This window comes from Pelmatolapia mariae, linkage group LG22 (genome assembly GCF_036321145.2).
Source record: "Pelmatolapia mariae isolate MD_Pm_ZW linkage group LG22, Pm_UMD_F_2, whole genome shotgun sequence".
NCBI classification, from domain to species: domain Eukaryota; kingdom Metazoa; phylum Chordata; class Actinopteri; order Cichliformes; family Cichlidae; genus Pelmatolapia; species Pelmatolapia mariae.
Window position 1 is genome coordinate 176,554 of NC_086245.2, and position 17,500 is coordinate 194,053.

Consider the following 17,500-nt stretch of genomic DNA (forward strand, 5'->3'; position numbering starts at 1 on the left):
ATTTCGATTCGAACCGCCTCATGAAACTCAGATCACACATTAGTGGAGTCAAGCTGTTGTTTCACACTTTTTGCTGATCCGTGCCAGCGTGCACGCACTCAGCTGCTCTGAGCGTGTCTGTGTGTGTGTGTGTGTGTGAGGCAGATTATTTTGGCTTCTTACTATTCACACATTCCTGTCATGTATGTGTAACATCACTATGTCATCATAACATAAGATGTGTAGGAGCTTCCAGGAACCATGAATGACAGCTGCAGGAGTCACGTTTTAAACCAGTTGCTTCTTTCATTCATTTACAAGATGTTGGAATAATGACTTCTGCTAGTTTGGTTTGCAATGATAGCGCATGGCTAACATTTAAACAGAAATGACTTTGTTTTAGAAGACAAAATAAATTACACCAGTATTTTGAGATATGTTTCACATCAAAAAGAGCTCTTTAATAGCAATAATAGTATTATTATAGCCTGCTTTTTATGTAGTTTATTATAGTGGTTTAATGCTTGCCAGAACACTTGGGTTCTTTTCTAAAGGCCAAAATCACACATATGATTTTTTTAATTGTTACGTGTCTGCTAAATTGACTTTTGCCTGGATAAATAAAGAAGATGATAATAAAAATGTTTTTGTTTTTTTCACACTAAAGACAGGAAGCCAAGCTGGAGGTGGTATCTTAAGTGGAGTTAAGAACAAGTTAGGTTTAGAGGTTTGGAGACAAAGTTAGTGAAGTGAGTCTGAGATGGTTCGGACATGTGCAGAGGAGAGATAGTGGAAATACTGGACAACAAAACAGAGGTGAAGATAGGTGTTGAAGATAGAGCAGCAAGGCAGGAGGAAAGAGAAAGACCACAGAGGAGGTTCATGGATCTAGTGAAGGAGGACATGCAGATGGGCTGGTGTGACAGAGGAGAACTATAGGGGTGGGGTGAGATAGAGACAGATGATCGAAGAATAAGAAAAATGAAGAATTTCATACAGACTGGTATGAAATCCATTGATGTAGATTTAGAACTCAACTTTATCTGTCTGGTAACATAGGAAAAAAATTCAAACATGTAACTAAAATCATACAAAACAAAACACTCAAAATATGACGGAAATATTAATAATTAATAATCAGCAAAAATACTTCATTGTAGTAAAAAATCACTGAAATGCTAAAAAAATGGTTTTAAAGTGTAAACAAAATAAAGAGCTTTTGGATCATTTATTGTTTATTTGCTGTTTATCAATTTTATTAACGTTGTCTTTGTTTTATGAAGTCCTTGCTGTATTTTTTGTTTACTTTGCCTTAGTTTGACTGTGCCTTCGGAACATTTACGATGAAAAGGTAAATATGATCTTTAATGGATCCTTCACAAGTGAAACATAAACACCCCCCTCCTTCCCTCCAACCGTGCTCTCACGCGGCCATGGCATGGGGAAATCTGTGGGCGGAGACTGTGACCTATTTTTAGCCAATAGAGCGCTGAGAGCCGCAGCGAGTGACCTAGATTCAGCCAATCGCAGCGCTGCACAGTCGCCGGTAGGCAACAGTCGGCGCGTGCCGGGTCCATGTGCTTGTTGTTGAGAGCGCGAGAGTCAGACAGGGACATCCAACAGGGAGAAAACAGACGAGGCGCTGCTCCTCGGGTGGTTTTGAGACAATTTAATGACTTTTATTCTATTATTTTGAAGCCTCGCAGCAAACAGTTTATGTATAAGTTAAAACATACTCACAATATTCAAGGAAACAGTTATAAATTAATGGTTTCAGTGTACTACCAGTATAATAGGGCGGCCCTTTATTTGTCTCTTTTGTTAAAAAAGAATAGCGTGTATATGTTTTTAGTGTGGAGTAAATGGTAAGACCGTTTGTGTTTGTTCGCGTTTGAACTCGGGGTAAAAGTAATCGTATTTTCCCTTATTGCTCAGATAAGGAAGAGGTGGAAAAGGTAAACATCCTGACGTTTCAGGAGCTGCGTCTCATTTTAGTACACACACACACACACGCGGCGGGCTCTGCTTTCGCTGTTTAAGTGACAGCGTGAGAGAAGAGGGGCGGGGCGAGGCGTGTTCACGGGCCATCCAGGAATTATCTCATGCGGCCGCTATTGGCTGAAACTTCATGGAGGCGTCACGTTTTAGTGTCAATGTGTGTTGCATTCACGAGAAACGGTAGCGTTTTAGTAATTTTGTAATTTAACATTTATATATATATTTTAAAAATATTTTTATAACATTATTTTCTTATTCTTTTTATTAAATAAATGTTATTTTGCTTAATTTTTAAAATAACATTTACCATATTTTTATCTGGTATTTTCATACTTTTATGAACTTTAATATATTTTCTTCCATAACAGTTTTTTTTTAAATTATATTTTCTAGCTGCCATCGTTTTAGCTTCTGTTTTATTTTATGCATTTACATTGTTAGGCCTTTATGTTTTACGTTTGCACTTTAACTTAATTGTTTTGCGTTTTCCCTTTTTTTGGTTTATTTTGTTCAACTTGAATCTAGCATGTATTGTAAGCTGATACCAAAATGATAAAATTTATCCTTGAGCTGCATCTTTGCTTTTTAACATTTTTAACATTGTGTGATCGTTTAATCAGAAACATTTTCAACATTTCTTAATTAGTAACCACATTAACTGTCAGTCATAGACATTCATTTAATTTCTTGACTGCAGTCCCTGGTCAATAGTTTTTGGTTTGTGGACTACCAGAAGGACCTCTATTGTACATGGGGATGTCAACAGGACTTACAGGACTTATTTTTTGTCATGAGATTAAACGTTTTGTTCAGTTTCCCTGAAAAAAACAAAGGAGAAAAAGCAAAATAATTTGAAGTTCACATTTACCAAATTTTAAAGTAGTCATAAATGCAGCGCCGAGACTCTGAGTACACGGGAAGGAGAGGCGTGGTCAATTGGGCTTTGTGGGCGTTGCCGCTGTATGCAAACGATCCACGCCCCCAAGCGCCTTTCCCCCGTGAGCGGTGACGTCACACGAGCGGCCCGTGTTGGTTCCAGCTGACTGGCAGAGAGGGAGAGAGAGGGAGAGAGAGGAAAATAAGAGCCATCAGCCCCATCTATCCGTCTCTCATACTACTGGATATTATTATTTTTTCCGGGGGATCTCTTTATTTCCGTCATCTTGTCATTTTTTCGCCCCTCTTTTTGTTCTTCGCTCTTTTCTGTCTTGGAGACTTCCCACCGCCGCGACTCGACTGTACTCCGCTGTTTCTACTGCCTTTATTTCTGCTCTCTTAATATTGTTTATAGCTCCCTCCGGACTCACCGAGCGATCGACCGACCAACTAACCGACTGACAGCTACTCCTGGAGGATGAATTAGACTCGGTCAACATGGTGCCATTTTGGATATAAATCCTCCCTCTTTTTTCTTTTTTGTTTCCTTTTTTTTTCTTTCGCACATTTTCTTGCATGGGACTGGCGACTATCAGGTGGACACCCTGAGCGCACACGCGTCACCTGTCCGCGCACCTTTTGAAGGCGCGCCCGTCAATTAGCGTCACTAAGTGGATTATTTTGATCTTACGGTCTCTTGCAGGTTGCCCCACTCCACTTCCTCCTCCCCTCACCTCCCCCTGTCCTCCTCCTCCTCCTCTTATTCCCCCCGAGAAGTTATGTCAAGGCCTCTCACCCAGCTCCTACCACCGGATCTCCCTGCCGGGGCCACAAGCCCCCAGTTTGGGGCCAGCAACCCGGCTGGAAGTGGCCCCCAAGGTGGACACCTGACCTCTATGACCAACCTGAAGTCTCTGCTTCAGGTGCCAATCAAGGCAGACCAGAGAGGCCCCAAGGACTGCTGCGAGATGAAAGGTGAGTGTGCGCACGTGTACACTTTTGCGCGCGTGTGAGTAAGGGATCCAATAGGAACAAACTCCTTAAAGGGCCACTAAGGAAATACCTCAGCCATACAGAGGCAAATTTCATTGTATTGTAAGCGCAGTATAGGCCTGTATTATGTCTGTGTGATGCATTTTAATGTAGGAAATGTCCACATTAAGTGCACTAAAGGAGAGTAAAGATCAACTTTATTTACAAAGCTTTTCGCACACATTTGCAAAAGTTATCTGTAAATTTGTGATTAAGGACTTATTGGGCCACGTTTTCAATCCTTTTACTCAACTGAAAAGCCAGATTTGGTCTTTGTTCCCCACCTTTTTATATGTGGAAAAATGGCTGCTTGATTTTAAGCTGATTATATTAGGGTTTTGGACACATTACCAGCTGCTGTCATGAGGATTAAAAAAAGAAGAAGAAGATAATTAAGAGATATTGAAAGAAATAAAGGGCTGCAGATCTGATTTGAAAAACAAACAATAAACAGTAGCTTATATTCTTTGCAGAAATGTCACAGGGATTATTCATGAGTGTGTGAACGTGTGTGTGTGCATGTGACTGAGTGGGTAGGTGTGATTGTAAAAAACAGAGGCCCTGCTTATCCAACACACACTCACATGGACATTGTTTTCTTTGCAAGCTTTCCTCCTTCTGGCCTGCTGCATTTTTATATTAAACGCTTCCCTTTTGCATTTGGTGGTGGTGAAGTGAAATGATCTAGAAGAGGAGGAGGAGGAGGAAGAGGAGGAGGGAAGAAGAGGGTGTAAAAAAAGAAACACAATCTGGAGTGGATGCCATCAAAAATCCAGCCAAAGCAGCAGAAGCAGCAGTCGTTTGGTTTGTTTAAATAAAGGTTACTGAGTGGGACTGAATTATTTCCCATCCTCCAGCTGCCACAACAAATATTAACCAGCCTGCTTCTCCCTCCTCTCTCTTGCTGTGGGGATATTATAACTCCCAGTCAGCTGCTGTCACACGCATACGCACACTTTTTGGCTTGTGAGGCAGCGATTTGCATTGAATCTCTTCTGCTAAGTACCAGTAAAATTAAGTTAAACCTCAATTAAAACACATTTATTTAACATGAAGCGATAAAAAACGTGTCCTTACAAGAACAGAAGGTTGTCAAGAGTCAGTGCCTCATGAGTGTAGATACAACTGAACACACACATTCACAGGGGGGGTCGGGGGGGCAAAGGAATGGCACTGTCCAGTGGCTCCCTGTATGTTGTTGGCCCCTGGTGGCTTTTTGGTGCCACTACAGCTCCTTTCTGTGGAGCAGGAAGAGGAGGAGGAGGAGGAGATGATGGTGAACACAGTTGACAGTCTCTCCATGGAGTCAGAAAGCAGCTCAGTACAGTATCCTCCTAATGAGAGGAGATTCATTCAGGGGCATAAAGAAGATGTTTTTGCCCCTGATTTTAGCTGCTGTTCCCCTTCCACAATGCAGCCCTTTGCCTTGCTGCTGTGTTCCCCCCCCCCTGGCTAGCTTTGTTTGACGCCTTCACAAACACCCACTCTATCTAGCACATCTCCCTCCCTCTCTCTCTCTCGCTCTCTGTATTGCACGTCTTTGAGTTTTCCCTCTCACACTTTCCTGTCTTGCTCTCTTCTCGTCTTCCACTCGCTTCACAACAGCGGTCCCTCCGCTGATTTACATTTTCTCAGGTTTTGTCTCCCTTCCTCTCTGTCTTCATCTTTTACTCTCATCACCCAGACTTATTTTTTTCCAAAGCCATTTATTTGCATCTCTCTCCTCTTCCTCCCCTTGTAAATCTCTCTCTCTCTCTCTTCTTTTTGCACATCTCACTCATATTTGCATGGATCATCTCTTCTTCCAAGCCTCCACTGCCACGTTTCCTCTCCTCTCTGCTGTGCTGCGGGTCAGTTTGCAGTCTGTCAGATTTTAATGACTTGTCCACTTGAGTTCAAAGTGTCACTTTGATTAAGCTGTGTCACTTCCACTTATTCCTCCCATCCATTCGCCCTCTGGTTCCTCCTCACGCTGCTTTACAGAAAAGGGATTTCCCCATGTCTTTTAATGACTTTGCCCTCTGTTGCTTTTAGATTATCTTTTCATTTTCCTTTGCACTTGAATTACTTCACTTAAGCTCCTGTGATATCTTAGAAGTGTCTGCTTGACACCGCGGCTAGTTTGACTCAGCTGAACTGAGTATATACTTGAGAGTATACCATGTTTATTTTAATGCAAGAAAAAGATCTGCTGCTACCACCTTTATGTGTTTTTGCAATGCTTTCATGTGCTAGATACTGTCTGTCACAAAGCCTGATAGTCACTGCAAACCTTAAAGCTTATGCATCGTTGCATATTGTATGCTCAGGTTGGATGGACTGCTTTGTCCTTTGATAGACTTAACCACTTGTATTTCTTATTAGGAAGCTCTCAGCCTGCTCCAATCTCACTTACTGACCTACATCTCTCAAAAAAGTATAAGAAGTCATTGACTTTGATCCCAAGACTTTTTTTCTTTTGTCTGTCCCTAAAGCTTGGATTAGATTTGGAAAAAGGACGTTCCAATTTGCTTCTCCGTCGGCCTTAGATCAGTTGCAAAATCAACTAACTGTAAAGGAGCTGTTTTTCCTGGAAAAATTTAAGGTCGCTTTAAGTGACCTGGAGGCATTTAGGCCGGATTCTCATTTATTTTGAATGACAATATGTACCACCAAATAGAATCGTGAGTCCTTTCCTTCACGTTGGTCGCCCTGAAAAGTTGAGAAAAGTTCAACTTTGCAATTACCGACACCACTGCTACCAGTCACATCATCCATCCATTCATCTCATTTTCTTAACCGCTTATCCACTTCAGGGTTGTGCTGGCATGCAGCCTATCCCAACTGTCACAGGGCGTGAGGCAGGGTACACTGTGGACAAGTCACCAGACTATCACAGGGCTAACACACACAGACTAGTCAAATCAGGTCAAGTAAATATACAGAGAGAGTGAGGTGGCTGCTTTTGCAGTTTGGCATCAACACGTTGGTGAAATCGATCATTGTGGTGAATAATCAGCCCGCTCTCTACGAACAAATTTCACAACAGGCAGGCCGATGAAAACTCGCTTAGCTTGCCTTGTTAGTGATTGGTTGTTGTTGCTATGGTGATTGCACCACCAAACGTAAGGAATAGCCATAAATCAGGCTGCAAATGTTCCACCTGAATGTTGTTTCTGGGATACTTCACTTTATTTGTCTTCTTCTTTTTAAGTTTAATTCGCATCTCTCTTTTTTTGCTCTTTTTATTTTAAAATCATGAACATTAGCTTTGAAGCATCTTAAACTACAGAACCAAACAGTCTCCACAAAGCAAAGATTGTGAGTTTTGTGCTCTGGTTGTAGCTAAACTTACTACACTGGCAGCCAGATGATTAAGATACTGCCAGAGACAGATTATTTTCTACTCCTCCCACCTTCTGAGTACCTATCTGTCCATCCACTGCTGTAATCTCTCACGTCTTTATATACTTTAATCCGTTTAAATATAAGTTTCCAGCCTCACCGATACTCTCCCCAGCCTCTCACTTTTCTTCACAACTCACAGTCTGTCTCTGTGTCATTCCAGCCCTGTTAAATATGCTCTTTTAGTGCTGTTTTATGGGGCTTTATTCTTCAGCGTGCCACTTTTTCAATATGAGCTTTTGGCAATGTAATCCTTTAGAACAATATAACCAAAGGAGCAGAGTACAAAGCTATCATTGTCTATATTTCCATGAAGTGCTTCCCTTTATTTCCTTTTCTTTTAACAATCCCTTTTTTTTCTGGTGATGGTTTATTGATGGTTGATCTTTCCATCGGACTTTCACGATGAGGCCAGAGTGCAAGGTCGCTCAATTTATTTATAGGTGCCTTTTAATGATTGTGGCTAAGTGCTTTATAGGGTGATAAGGACACATGTGCCAGGCAGTGGCACAAGCCTTTGTTGGGTCTTTGTTGGCTTGTGTGGCGTCTCTTTTTAAAATTATTTTCATGCTTTGTGAAGCAAAAGTCATGTCAGTCTGATCCTCTTTGAGCCGCAGTGAGCTGAAGTGCACAAGAAACCAACCTCAGGCTGTATGTCGATCAGATGTTACTTCAAATTCTCAAAGTATTCTTTTGAAATAAGCATGAAGCCATTGCTTTGCAGCTGACGGCAGGTCACCAGTGGTGTAGGTGACGCTATCATGTGTTTTTCAGCCAGTCATATCAACTTTATCTTTCGCTCCCAGACATTGACATTCAGTGATACATCCATGCTAGTCTCTTCCTGTGTGGACACCCATTAATACTACCTATATCCATGTTAAACTGTTTAGGATGCAGTGTTCAGTTCAGGATAAGCGATTCTTATCTTAAGAAACCATTCTGATGTTTCCTCAGAAGCTGCCAGCTGGAGCACGTGACATTGTTGCTCTGAACTGGATGATACCACTGATGGTAGAGAGAGACAGGGGGGTGACGGTGGTAAATAAAGATAAAGTCTTTAAATCAGGAAACTGTGGGTGGTGTTAGGGAGTTTTGCATTTTGCACTGTTTTGGTTGGTTTTCTGCTTACTTTTGCTGTCACTTGTGTTTGATTAACCTCTTAACATCCATTCGATCACCAGTGACTTGGCTAGGGTTAAGTTCAGGCTCTCAGTGCTCCTTTTATATGGATTTGTTTTTACCTCTTTTACCTCTCAGCTGGAAATCATATAAAAGACGTTTAAATGCATGGAAGATAATGTTGTCTAGTTTCTGAAATTAGGCTTTAAAAACACGTAGCTGAAGTACAGCCTAACCCTACCCCTCAGTGGTTTGTCAGTGATACAGTGGCTGGCAGGAGGTTAACCTCGATTGTGTTTTGTGTTCTGGGAAGTTTCCTGGGTTTTGTTTGGAGACTTTTTGTAGTCCTATTGACCAGACATATTTGAGCAGGCTTTGGTTGTATGCATTTAAAAGGTCTATGTGGCGAACAAAAGAGGGCTGGTAATTACTGAATTGCATTGAATAACCAATGCATGATGACGATTCTGTGTTTTTCTAAAGATTCATCTGCATTCACAAACAATGTCTGGCAGATAGAAATAGAAGATGTGGCATGGACATCTGCTAGCGACAGTGGAAATCCAGAAAATCTGTCAGATTCCCCCAGAGGAAAAACCAGTAGTTTCCCAGATTCTTGTTTGCTTACATTAAGGAACTGAAAGCAGTGTTTTAGGTTATGAACCTTCACAGCTGCACTAGTAAAAAATGATGCTTAGGGGTCCTGAGCTCTATTGCCATTGCTGAGTCATCATGGGAAGAACACCAAAGTTGCATCTGCAAAATAGCACATGCACAGATAAGTTTTTAGGTGTCTAATATGTAGAGTCCTTTGTGATACAGATTCCACCAAAGGACTGCAATTAAACTACATAAATATGTGGATGAGAACTTCAGGGTTTTGTAGTTCGAGCCAGTTTTGAAAGAAAACACTGAAAACGTTTGTTGTCTGATGCTTACACTGAACGAATATGAGTTATCATTGCAAACACTTTAAAAAGGAGGATGAATGAGTTTCATTGCATACTTTAGTCAGAGCAGACGAAACAACAGAACTAATGTTAGCAGCTTAATGGAAGATATCTCACCCTCTTCTCTCTTCAGACAAAGACAAGCCCCTGGACTCCGATGAAGACTCTCTGGGTGTCAGTGCCGGTGGAGCAAATGGGGTGGGAGGAACCCCGGGCTCCGGCGCACTGCGACCCAACTCACAGTCAGCCTTCCTGGGCCCGCTGCTGTGGGAGAGGACCCTGCCGTGTGATGGAGGCCTGTTCCAGCTGCAGTACATGGACCTGGAGGAGTTCCTGACTGAGAATGGGATGGGGATGCACAGCAATGGGCCCAGCTCTGCTACTGCCCAGATCCCCTCGCAGGTAAAATAGATGGAGATCAAAAACCACAACTTTATGAATCATTTCTCAATTTTACCAAACGAAAAGATGTTATATTGGAAGAAGACAATTTAATGTTTATTCAGCACAGATGTTAATGAAACAGTTGCAGGAACATCATCATTTCCTCAAGAGAAAACTTCAGATGAGTGAGCTAATGCTAAACTGTGCTAGTTTACCAGTTATTTGGCCAGTCATAGTTTAGTCGTTTAGGAGCTAGCTGATTCTTCAATGCTTGCAGTGCAGGAGTATTTCCAGGATTTTTTAATAAGGTGGAAATGCTCTTGTTACATTGTGGCTTCAGTTTCAAGATAAACATTCTTAGCTCGCTGTAACCCTTCAGTGTTAATTTGTTGTCAGCAGCCAAGGTGGCAAATGGAGCAGTTCAGTCTCTCACTACTCTTATCATGATATATATTTTTTTTACCTGAAAAACAACTTTGGCATTCTACAACTCATTGTGGTACTTAAGGAACTGCAGAGACTTGTGTTGACAAACTGGTAGTGAAATGACCTTCACTACGATCACTGGAAGTCGATTAACTGCAATTCAGTTTGTTTTTTGGAGATTTCAACGGTTACGTTTTTTTTAAAACTACTTACGCTTTCCCGTTTATTTATTTTTTAGCTACTCACCGTGTTTGCTTGCAGTGCAGGCTCTGCATGCACTGCCATCCACCTCTTCTTATTTGCATTTGCAGTAGTCTGAGCAGTAACCATATTATAGCCACCGATTCACTAGCAGCTGCAGCTGCTCACAGCCAGCTACTGCATCCAAAGGAGGAATGAGCAAAATAAAATACATCATGTAAAGAGCGACATCATCTCTGCTTTCTGTGGCATCTGTAGAGCATTTTTCTTAAACCTTGTAATATATTATAACTCTACTGGAATAACATAGAAACAGTCCAACAGACTAGCAAGGAATGTAAAAAATATTGAAATGCAATGTAAAAGTAGGAAAAAATCCTGCTGTGAGCCTTTGGACGCACTTTGTAATTCAGATAATTAATGAATATTTCAAATATGAAGCATGATTTTAAAGTTTAAATCATGCTGGCATGATGTAAGCGCACCTTTAACCTTTCTCTGCACAGCTTGCTAGCTGCTTAGTTTGCTGGCTAATATCTATCAGCCCCATTGTTTTTTCTGAATTGTGAATAAGTCACGATCATAGGGCCATGCACTACACTGTGAGATTAATCTTTGGACTTTAAGCTAACCTTATACTTAATACTGCCATTGCTCTGTTATAAGCTAATGAACTATTTTAATTTGAAGAAATCCTTAAAGCACTAATGAGATTTCAAAAGAACCATTCCTGGACACTGCTGGAGCAGCGCTGCATGATTTATCATTGAAAATAGTACTCATTCATCTTATCCTGCGTATTTGTGTAGCACCTCTGTTCATCTTCTATTTGACACAAGCTGTTTTAGCTCCTCCCCCTTTAAGCCAAATTTCTTCTGATTACAATTTCTGCTTTTGTTTGTGTTCTCCTCCCAGAGCTCCCAGTCTGCGGTGCCTAACCAGAGTTCTCAGTGTCCCCCCACTTCTCCTCCACCCTGCTCTTCCTCTTCCTCCTCCATGTCCTCCTCATCCTCCTCTTCTTCACTGCTTGGACTGGAGACTGTCCAACCACAACCACAGCCGCCACCACCTCAACAGCAGCAAAGCATGATGGGAGGACCTGAGTGTCTACATGGTGAGTGATTGGGAATTTTAAAACAGTCCTTACATTTAGTTAATTCTTGTGTGAGAATTGTATGTTATTTATTTTTTTATAGTGTGATGGTAAACTGAATATTTTGTGGTTTTGTTTGTTCTGGTCAGGCATAAAATAGACATTTGAAGGTTCTCAGTTGGTCCTTGGAAAGTAGTTTCTGTGACATTATTTAGCAAAATGAGCTACAAAATTATTTACAGGCTCATCTATAACACATTTTTATTGAATGTGATGGTGCTGCTGAGCAGTTTTATACATTTTTGACCCATTAAAATGGGCATTATGGGAAATTAATATAATGCTTACTGCTAGTTCATCCATGACTCCCATCTGAAGTCTTTTTTAAGGTGGAGAAGTAAGTTAGTAGCTAAATCTTGCAAGTTTGCACCAGCAAGCAAGCATCTATAAACTGTACTGGTGCAAACTGGGCTACCTACATTACACTTACAGGAGCTGTTCAGCCATGGGAGCCTATACCATGAAGCTCCTGGCACACATTTATCCTGACGTTAATGTCAGCTCTGTGCTTATTGAGTCAGCTAAGACTTTTATGCACCTCACATCTCAGCACTCAGTAGCTCTGTAACTTTGAGGTCTGCCACTTCATGGCTGAGTTGTTGTGCTTCTAAATGCTTCCACTTTGCAATAATAGCACTACGAGTTGATCATTTATAATCTAGAAGGAAAGAAATGTTCACAAACTGACTTGTTGTAACAGTGGAGTCTTACAGTACCATGTTCAAATCCAGTGAGCTCAGCCCTTTCTTTCACATATGTTTATAAAGGCAGATTGCATGGCTAGGTGCTCGATGTTATATATAGGTGTCAATGGGAGTAAAATCACCGAAATTTAAAGCTACTAATTAGTTATAATTAAGTTACTAATTATGTTACTAATTAAGTAACATAATAATAACATACTATTATCTAATGAGCCAAAACTAGAGAACAGACTTCTTGAATGAGCTGTTGTGAAAAATTAACCAGATATCAAGTCATGTAATTTTGAAGATAATTGCATTAAAATGCTTCAAAAGGCATGACAAACTGTTCAGAGCTGCAGTTAAGGGTCAACCCTGTTCCTAATGTTCAGAAAAAACTTAAAGGTTGAGTTATAAAAAATTTCAACCCTTGTACAGTTGTTATGAAGGCCAAACACCATCCACAGACACTAAAAGCATTTTCCGCCTGGCTGCAAACATTTTTACTTCTGTTGTAAAGCAGGACTTTTTGTCGTGGGTGTCTATGAGGACTGGCTCGCTTTGGAGCCTGCCTCAAGTGGCCACTAGAGGTATTGCAATTTTTGGCAAGCTGCTTGTTAATCCGTTTAGCTCTTTTATTTTATTTTATTTTTAGTCTGTTTAGCTTGTCAGATATTGTTTACCATGTATGATGGTTAGCTGAATTTTGCCCTCCTGGTCAGAAAAAAGGAGACTTTGTATCATTACCTCTGGATGGATGATTTTCATGACTAAGAAAGTCATATTTTATTTATTTATTTTTACCAATTTTCACAAATTAATATGTTGTCCAGAGGTTATTTACTTAACCTACCAGTCAAAATACTACTAACCAGAATGAGATTATAAGGGGAAATATTTAAAAATATATATTTTTAAGATTGTTAATCATTAAAAACATTCATAACAAAGTTAAAAATGAGCAAGCTTTTCTTTTTCTGCAGTGAGTTTAAAACATCTTCATGTGAGAAGGCAGCATTTGTGCTGCAACTAATGCCTTCAGACATATATGAAGCTGTATGTGCAAGAGGCCTCGATGTGATCTGGCACTAATGAGCATCGAGGCCCACAATGCATTATATTAACTCGCACAACTCAAGCGTTCGGTGCCTCTAACAATAACCAGATCAGGATTCTCTCTAATTATATCTCAGCGCGAAAAATGGCTGACACCCTGTTCTCTGGCCCTCCTCGGTTCCCTCCACCAGGCTGTTTTCATCCGTTATATATTCATAATTTATTGTTTCCTCTCTCTGCTGCATTTGATGTGAACCAGAACTGCCAGAACATCAGAACAACCTTTCTGTCCGTCTTTCTTTTTCTTTTTTTCTCTTTCCTTTTTGAGATTTCACAAGCCTGACAACTTCCAGTTTTGACTAATTGAAACCACAAAGCCGTTCTTTCTAACGCTGACCGTCATGTTTTTTGTCCCGTGAGCCATCCAGTGATTCATCACAGCTAATTCTGTGGTGATTTATTGACAACAGACTGCCACATTCTTTGTAAACGTTCAGCCATTATACGATAATGATTGTATGAGCATGTTATGTAGATGTGTGGAGACGGAACAAGAGAGCCTAATTTTGTTTGTGTTATCTATGCTACAATTATTTTAGCATTTTTTTTCTCATTTGTGAAGCTTCGTCTTGTCGTCAAAATGTCACCGGTTAGACAAAGAGTGAAGCTGGGTCTAATCTGTGAGATCATAAGTGAAGGCAAAAAGTGTTTGTCTTTGTCTTTGCATACAGCACCCTGTGGATTGGACGGTTTGCCATATCTGTACCTAAAATATGCATAAATGCTCTTCTGCAAAGGCCAAGCACAGTCATATAACAATCTCTCATGTGTCTGCTGTATTAAGAAGACTTAAGGCTTTAACTTGATGCGTTTATATCATATGCCAGCATAGTCTCTTTCTTTGCTCTTGCTCCATAATCTATAAGCTTTGTAGATGGGTATGAATATGACATATCACCAAACATTTGTTTATTTGTACATCCAGATGATACAGAGCAGCATTAGCTTTCATTTGAAGATGCATTTCTGTGCACCGGATTAATGTAAGTCCACTACTCACTCTTCTTTTAGCTCCTCTGTGGTCTACAGCTCCTGGGGGAAATATCTGCCTCTTTATCTGCTTAACTCCACTGTTTTCAAAAGCCAGTTGTTCACAGCTTGCAGCTAGTTTTTTCTGTCTCTGAAAAACAGCTGCCTACAGTGGATGAACACAGCTCTAATGTTAGCTGTAACCACAGTAACGATGATGTAATAAACCAAAACAATGAGCTCAAAGATGCTAAAATGTTTTGTAGCTGAAACGCATGGTTATTATTTGCAGGTTCATCTCCTTCACATTACACATAATCCTCTGAACCAGTGTTTATGTTTAAAATCAAGCAGAACCTTTCAGTGCTAAAGATTCAGAAGTGCAAATAACTGCAGTTCCTATTATGTCCACTTGAGGCTGACTGTAAAAGCGAGTCAGTCCCCATAGACTCCCATTTTAAAATGTCAGCAGAAACAAACCTGTTTACAGCCTGCTTTAAAATGTAGGTGTGTATGTATAATTTCCTCCTTCATTCTTGTACAGGTATTTTTTTTCTCGGTCACCAATTTGAACTTTGTTAAGGGTTTAAACAAGACGTTCTTGGATCATTGAAATGGTTCTCTCGACCACATTTGTGGTGTTCGTGCCTTTTGGAGAATTTCAAATGCAATTATCAGACAGATTATATGGCTTTTGGGGTGCTTAAGGGTATTTTCACACGAACAGTTTATTTGCTTTGGACCAAATCAGTTGATTAGTTTGTAATTTTGTAGCTTTCTCACGGCTTGGTTTCTTTTAATCCAGAGAAAACTACAAGCAAATTTCAAGTGAAAGAAAATGCGTCCCTATGTGAGAATGTTTAGTCCACTTACTTGCTAGATGTGTCTGGTGTGGGAGCAGCACACACAAACACAGGACAAAGATGCTGTGTTCTTGACTGGTGGATAACACAGAGACTTTATTTAACATTCATATTTATCTGGACAATTTCATTCATTTTACAGGAAGTTGCTACATTTTACCCACACAGATGCAACACTGCTTTTATTAGTTACAGCAGCAGAAAATTAACCTTGTGGAGCTCATGAAAAGCTAAGCCACCATGATGGAATTTCAAAATCGTGACCTCTAGCTTTATAATCCTTGTCTTACCCTTATGAACGATCTGCCCGGCACACTGTTAGCATTAGCTGTTATCTTTTCACTCCACTCTCTTGTCCAAATACACTCAAAAACCAAGGTGGTTGGAGCTCAAATTCTAAATGGTTGGGGCTTTACAAACTTATAGCTAAGCACAGTGGCTATTTTTTAAATAGCCCAGCCTTTAAAGCCTAGCTAACTACTGATGCACATTCACAACTACATAGGATAAAAATGATATTACCTTAACACTTAATGAGATTTGAAGCTGTCCAAACATGCCTGTTTATCCTCTTCATGTTCTTCTGTGAATACACTCGCTGATTGCTTTTGTATTCGATACAAAGCGCAGAGAGTTAACTGGAGTGAAGGAAAAGGATGGAAAACACAGTATATATACCTGGGAGGAAATGAAATCGTTCTCCCACACACTTTATGACAGTATCTCATATATTTTCTATCAGCTTGTTGCAGCTGCTCATTGAAGCTTTGCATCACTTTTATTACCATGCACTCAGAATTCAGCCTGACACATAATGTCAGCTCCCAGAGAATTTAAAAATAATATTCTGCAGGTCTGAACAGTGAATCTGAAAACAGTGGACCCACCTGTGGGCGTTGCGAGGTTTGAATTTGCTCATATCGGGTGCTGCTCCTCACGTTCCCTTTTGTTTAGAAAATGCCGCCATGATCAGATCACTTTGAGGGAAGGTTGCGTAGCTTCCCCCCGTGTTTTATTTATACTAGAATCGAATGCTCTGAGTATGCAGAAAGAGGGTTTGGATACAGGAAAGAGGGGAAAACAGAGAGATGAGGTGCCCAGCAGGATCAGATTCTGAGAAATCTGCCTGGGACATTGTGTTTGTTCTTTGATTCTGAGTCATAAACAATAAGAGAGGAGATGTTTCTCTGTGCAAACAAGCTGCAGATACTGTGAGAGAGAACAATTGGAAAATGAGATACAGAGAAAGAGATTCACAAGGTTCAGCCAGGATAGAGCTGCAGCTACAGAGGAGAGACAACCACTGCTGCAAGTCTTCATATCTGCCCTGAGTGCTTCTGTGCGAGTCTATGAATACACACCATTAGTGTGTGTGTGTGTGTACATGCATGCCTTTAGTCTTTCCACCTTTTTGTGTGTGTATGTACAGTATGCTGAGCTTCACACATGCATATGAGAATGCCGTCTGTTTTGGCATTTGCATGCAACTATGTGGGCTTTAATGTGAACATGCTTTCATCTATCTGTGTGTGTGTGTGTGTGCGTGCTTTTTATTCTGAATTATAAACACGTGACTGGGTTGAGGATGATGCATCCATCCAGAAATCCCTGAGGTTGTTGTGGAGCTGAAGTATTACTACAGAGCTGCAAAGAGAGGGGGAGAGAGAATCAGCAAGAGAAATAGATGGAAAATAGACTGGAAATAATAATCTCATCCACATGCGCATGTTTTACTTTGATTTTAATTCATTCTGGGCAAAAAGGAGAACAGCTCAGAGGGAGGGGAAAACACAAAAATATGGATACAGCTGGGGTTTTATAAGCAGCTCTGGTGACATTTTTCACCTGTTTCCTCTTTAAAATGCTGTAAATCCGAAATATTCAAACTGGGGTTCTTTGTTGCACACATAAAACTGCACCTGTGATCAGGAAACTGTGGGACGTGGACACAATTAAGCTCCAGAATGCAATGTTGTTTATTTCATCTCCTCCCTAAAATCAGCCTCAAACCTCGCAGGCTCATTTTTTGATTCGAGATCTTAGCCTGAAAACCGTCCGCTGAGACTCAGCTGAGCCTCGGAGCAAGACCAAACAGCATTTTGATGTCTATCGCCATCTTCCTTCCCCAAAAAAAGAACGAAAGAAAAGAACAAATTCTTCTGAATAAAACTGTGATTGTTAGGTTTAACTGACTTCCACTTGATTTTGTGTAGTTGCAAGAAATCACCACAGTTTGCTGTGCATGTGGTCCTCTGGGGACGCCTCACAGTTCAGCTGCTGAAGGAGAAAAGCCTTTGATCGTGTCCTTTAAGGCTTTATTATGTTTGTGGTGGAAACAGTATTTTTGTCCAATTGTTTTGTTTC

The 17,500-nt window shown here is 40.5% G+C and overlaps 1 protein-coding gene across 1 annotated transcript in view; it reads left to right on the top strand.

Moving 5' to 3' along the window:
• The first annotated feature begins 3,017 nt into the window (after nucleotides 1-3,017).
• The window catches only part of dbpa (D site albumin promoter binding protein a), a 40,039-nt gene continuing 25,556 nt past the window's right edge, over nucleotides 3,018-17,500 (top strand). Inside the window, exons 1-3 of the mRNA XM_063465646.1 lie at nucleotides 3,018-3,828; nucleotides 9,475-9,743; nucleotides 11,268-11,466. Coding sequence (XP_063321716.1) covers nucleotides 3,633-3,828; nucleotides 9,475-9,743; nucleotides 11,268-11,466 — 664 coding nt within the window. The 5' untranslated portion in view covers nucleotides 3,018-3,632. The remainder of the gene's footprint in view (nucleotides 3,829-9,474; nucleotides 9,744-11,267; nucleotides 11,467-17,500) is intronic.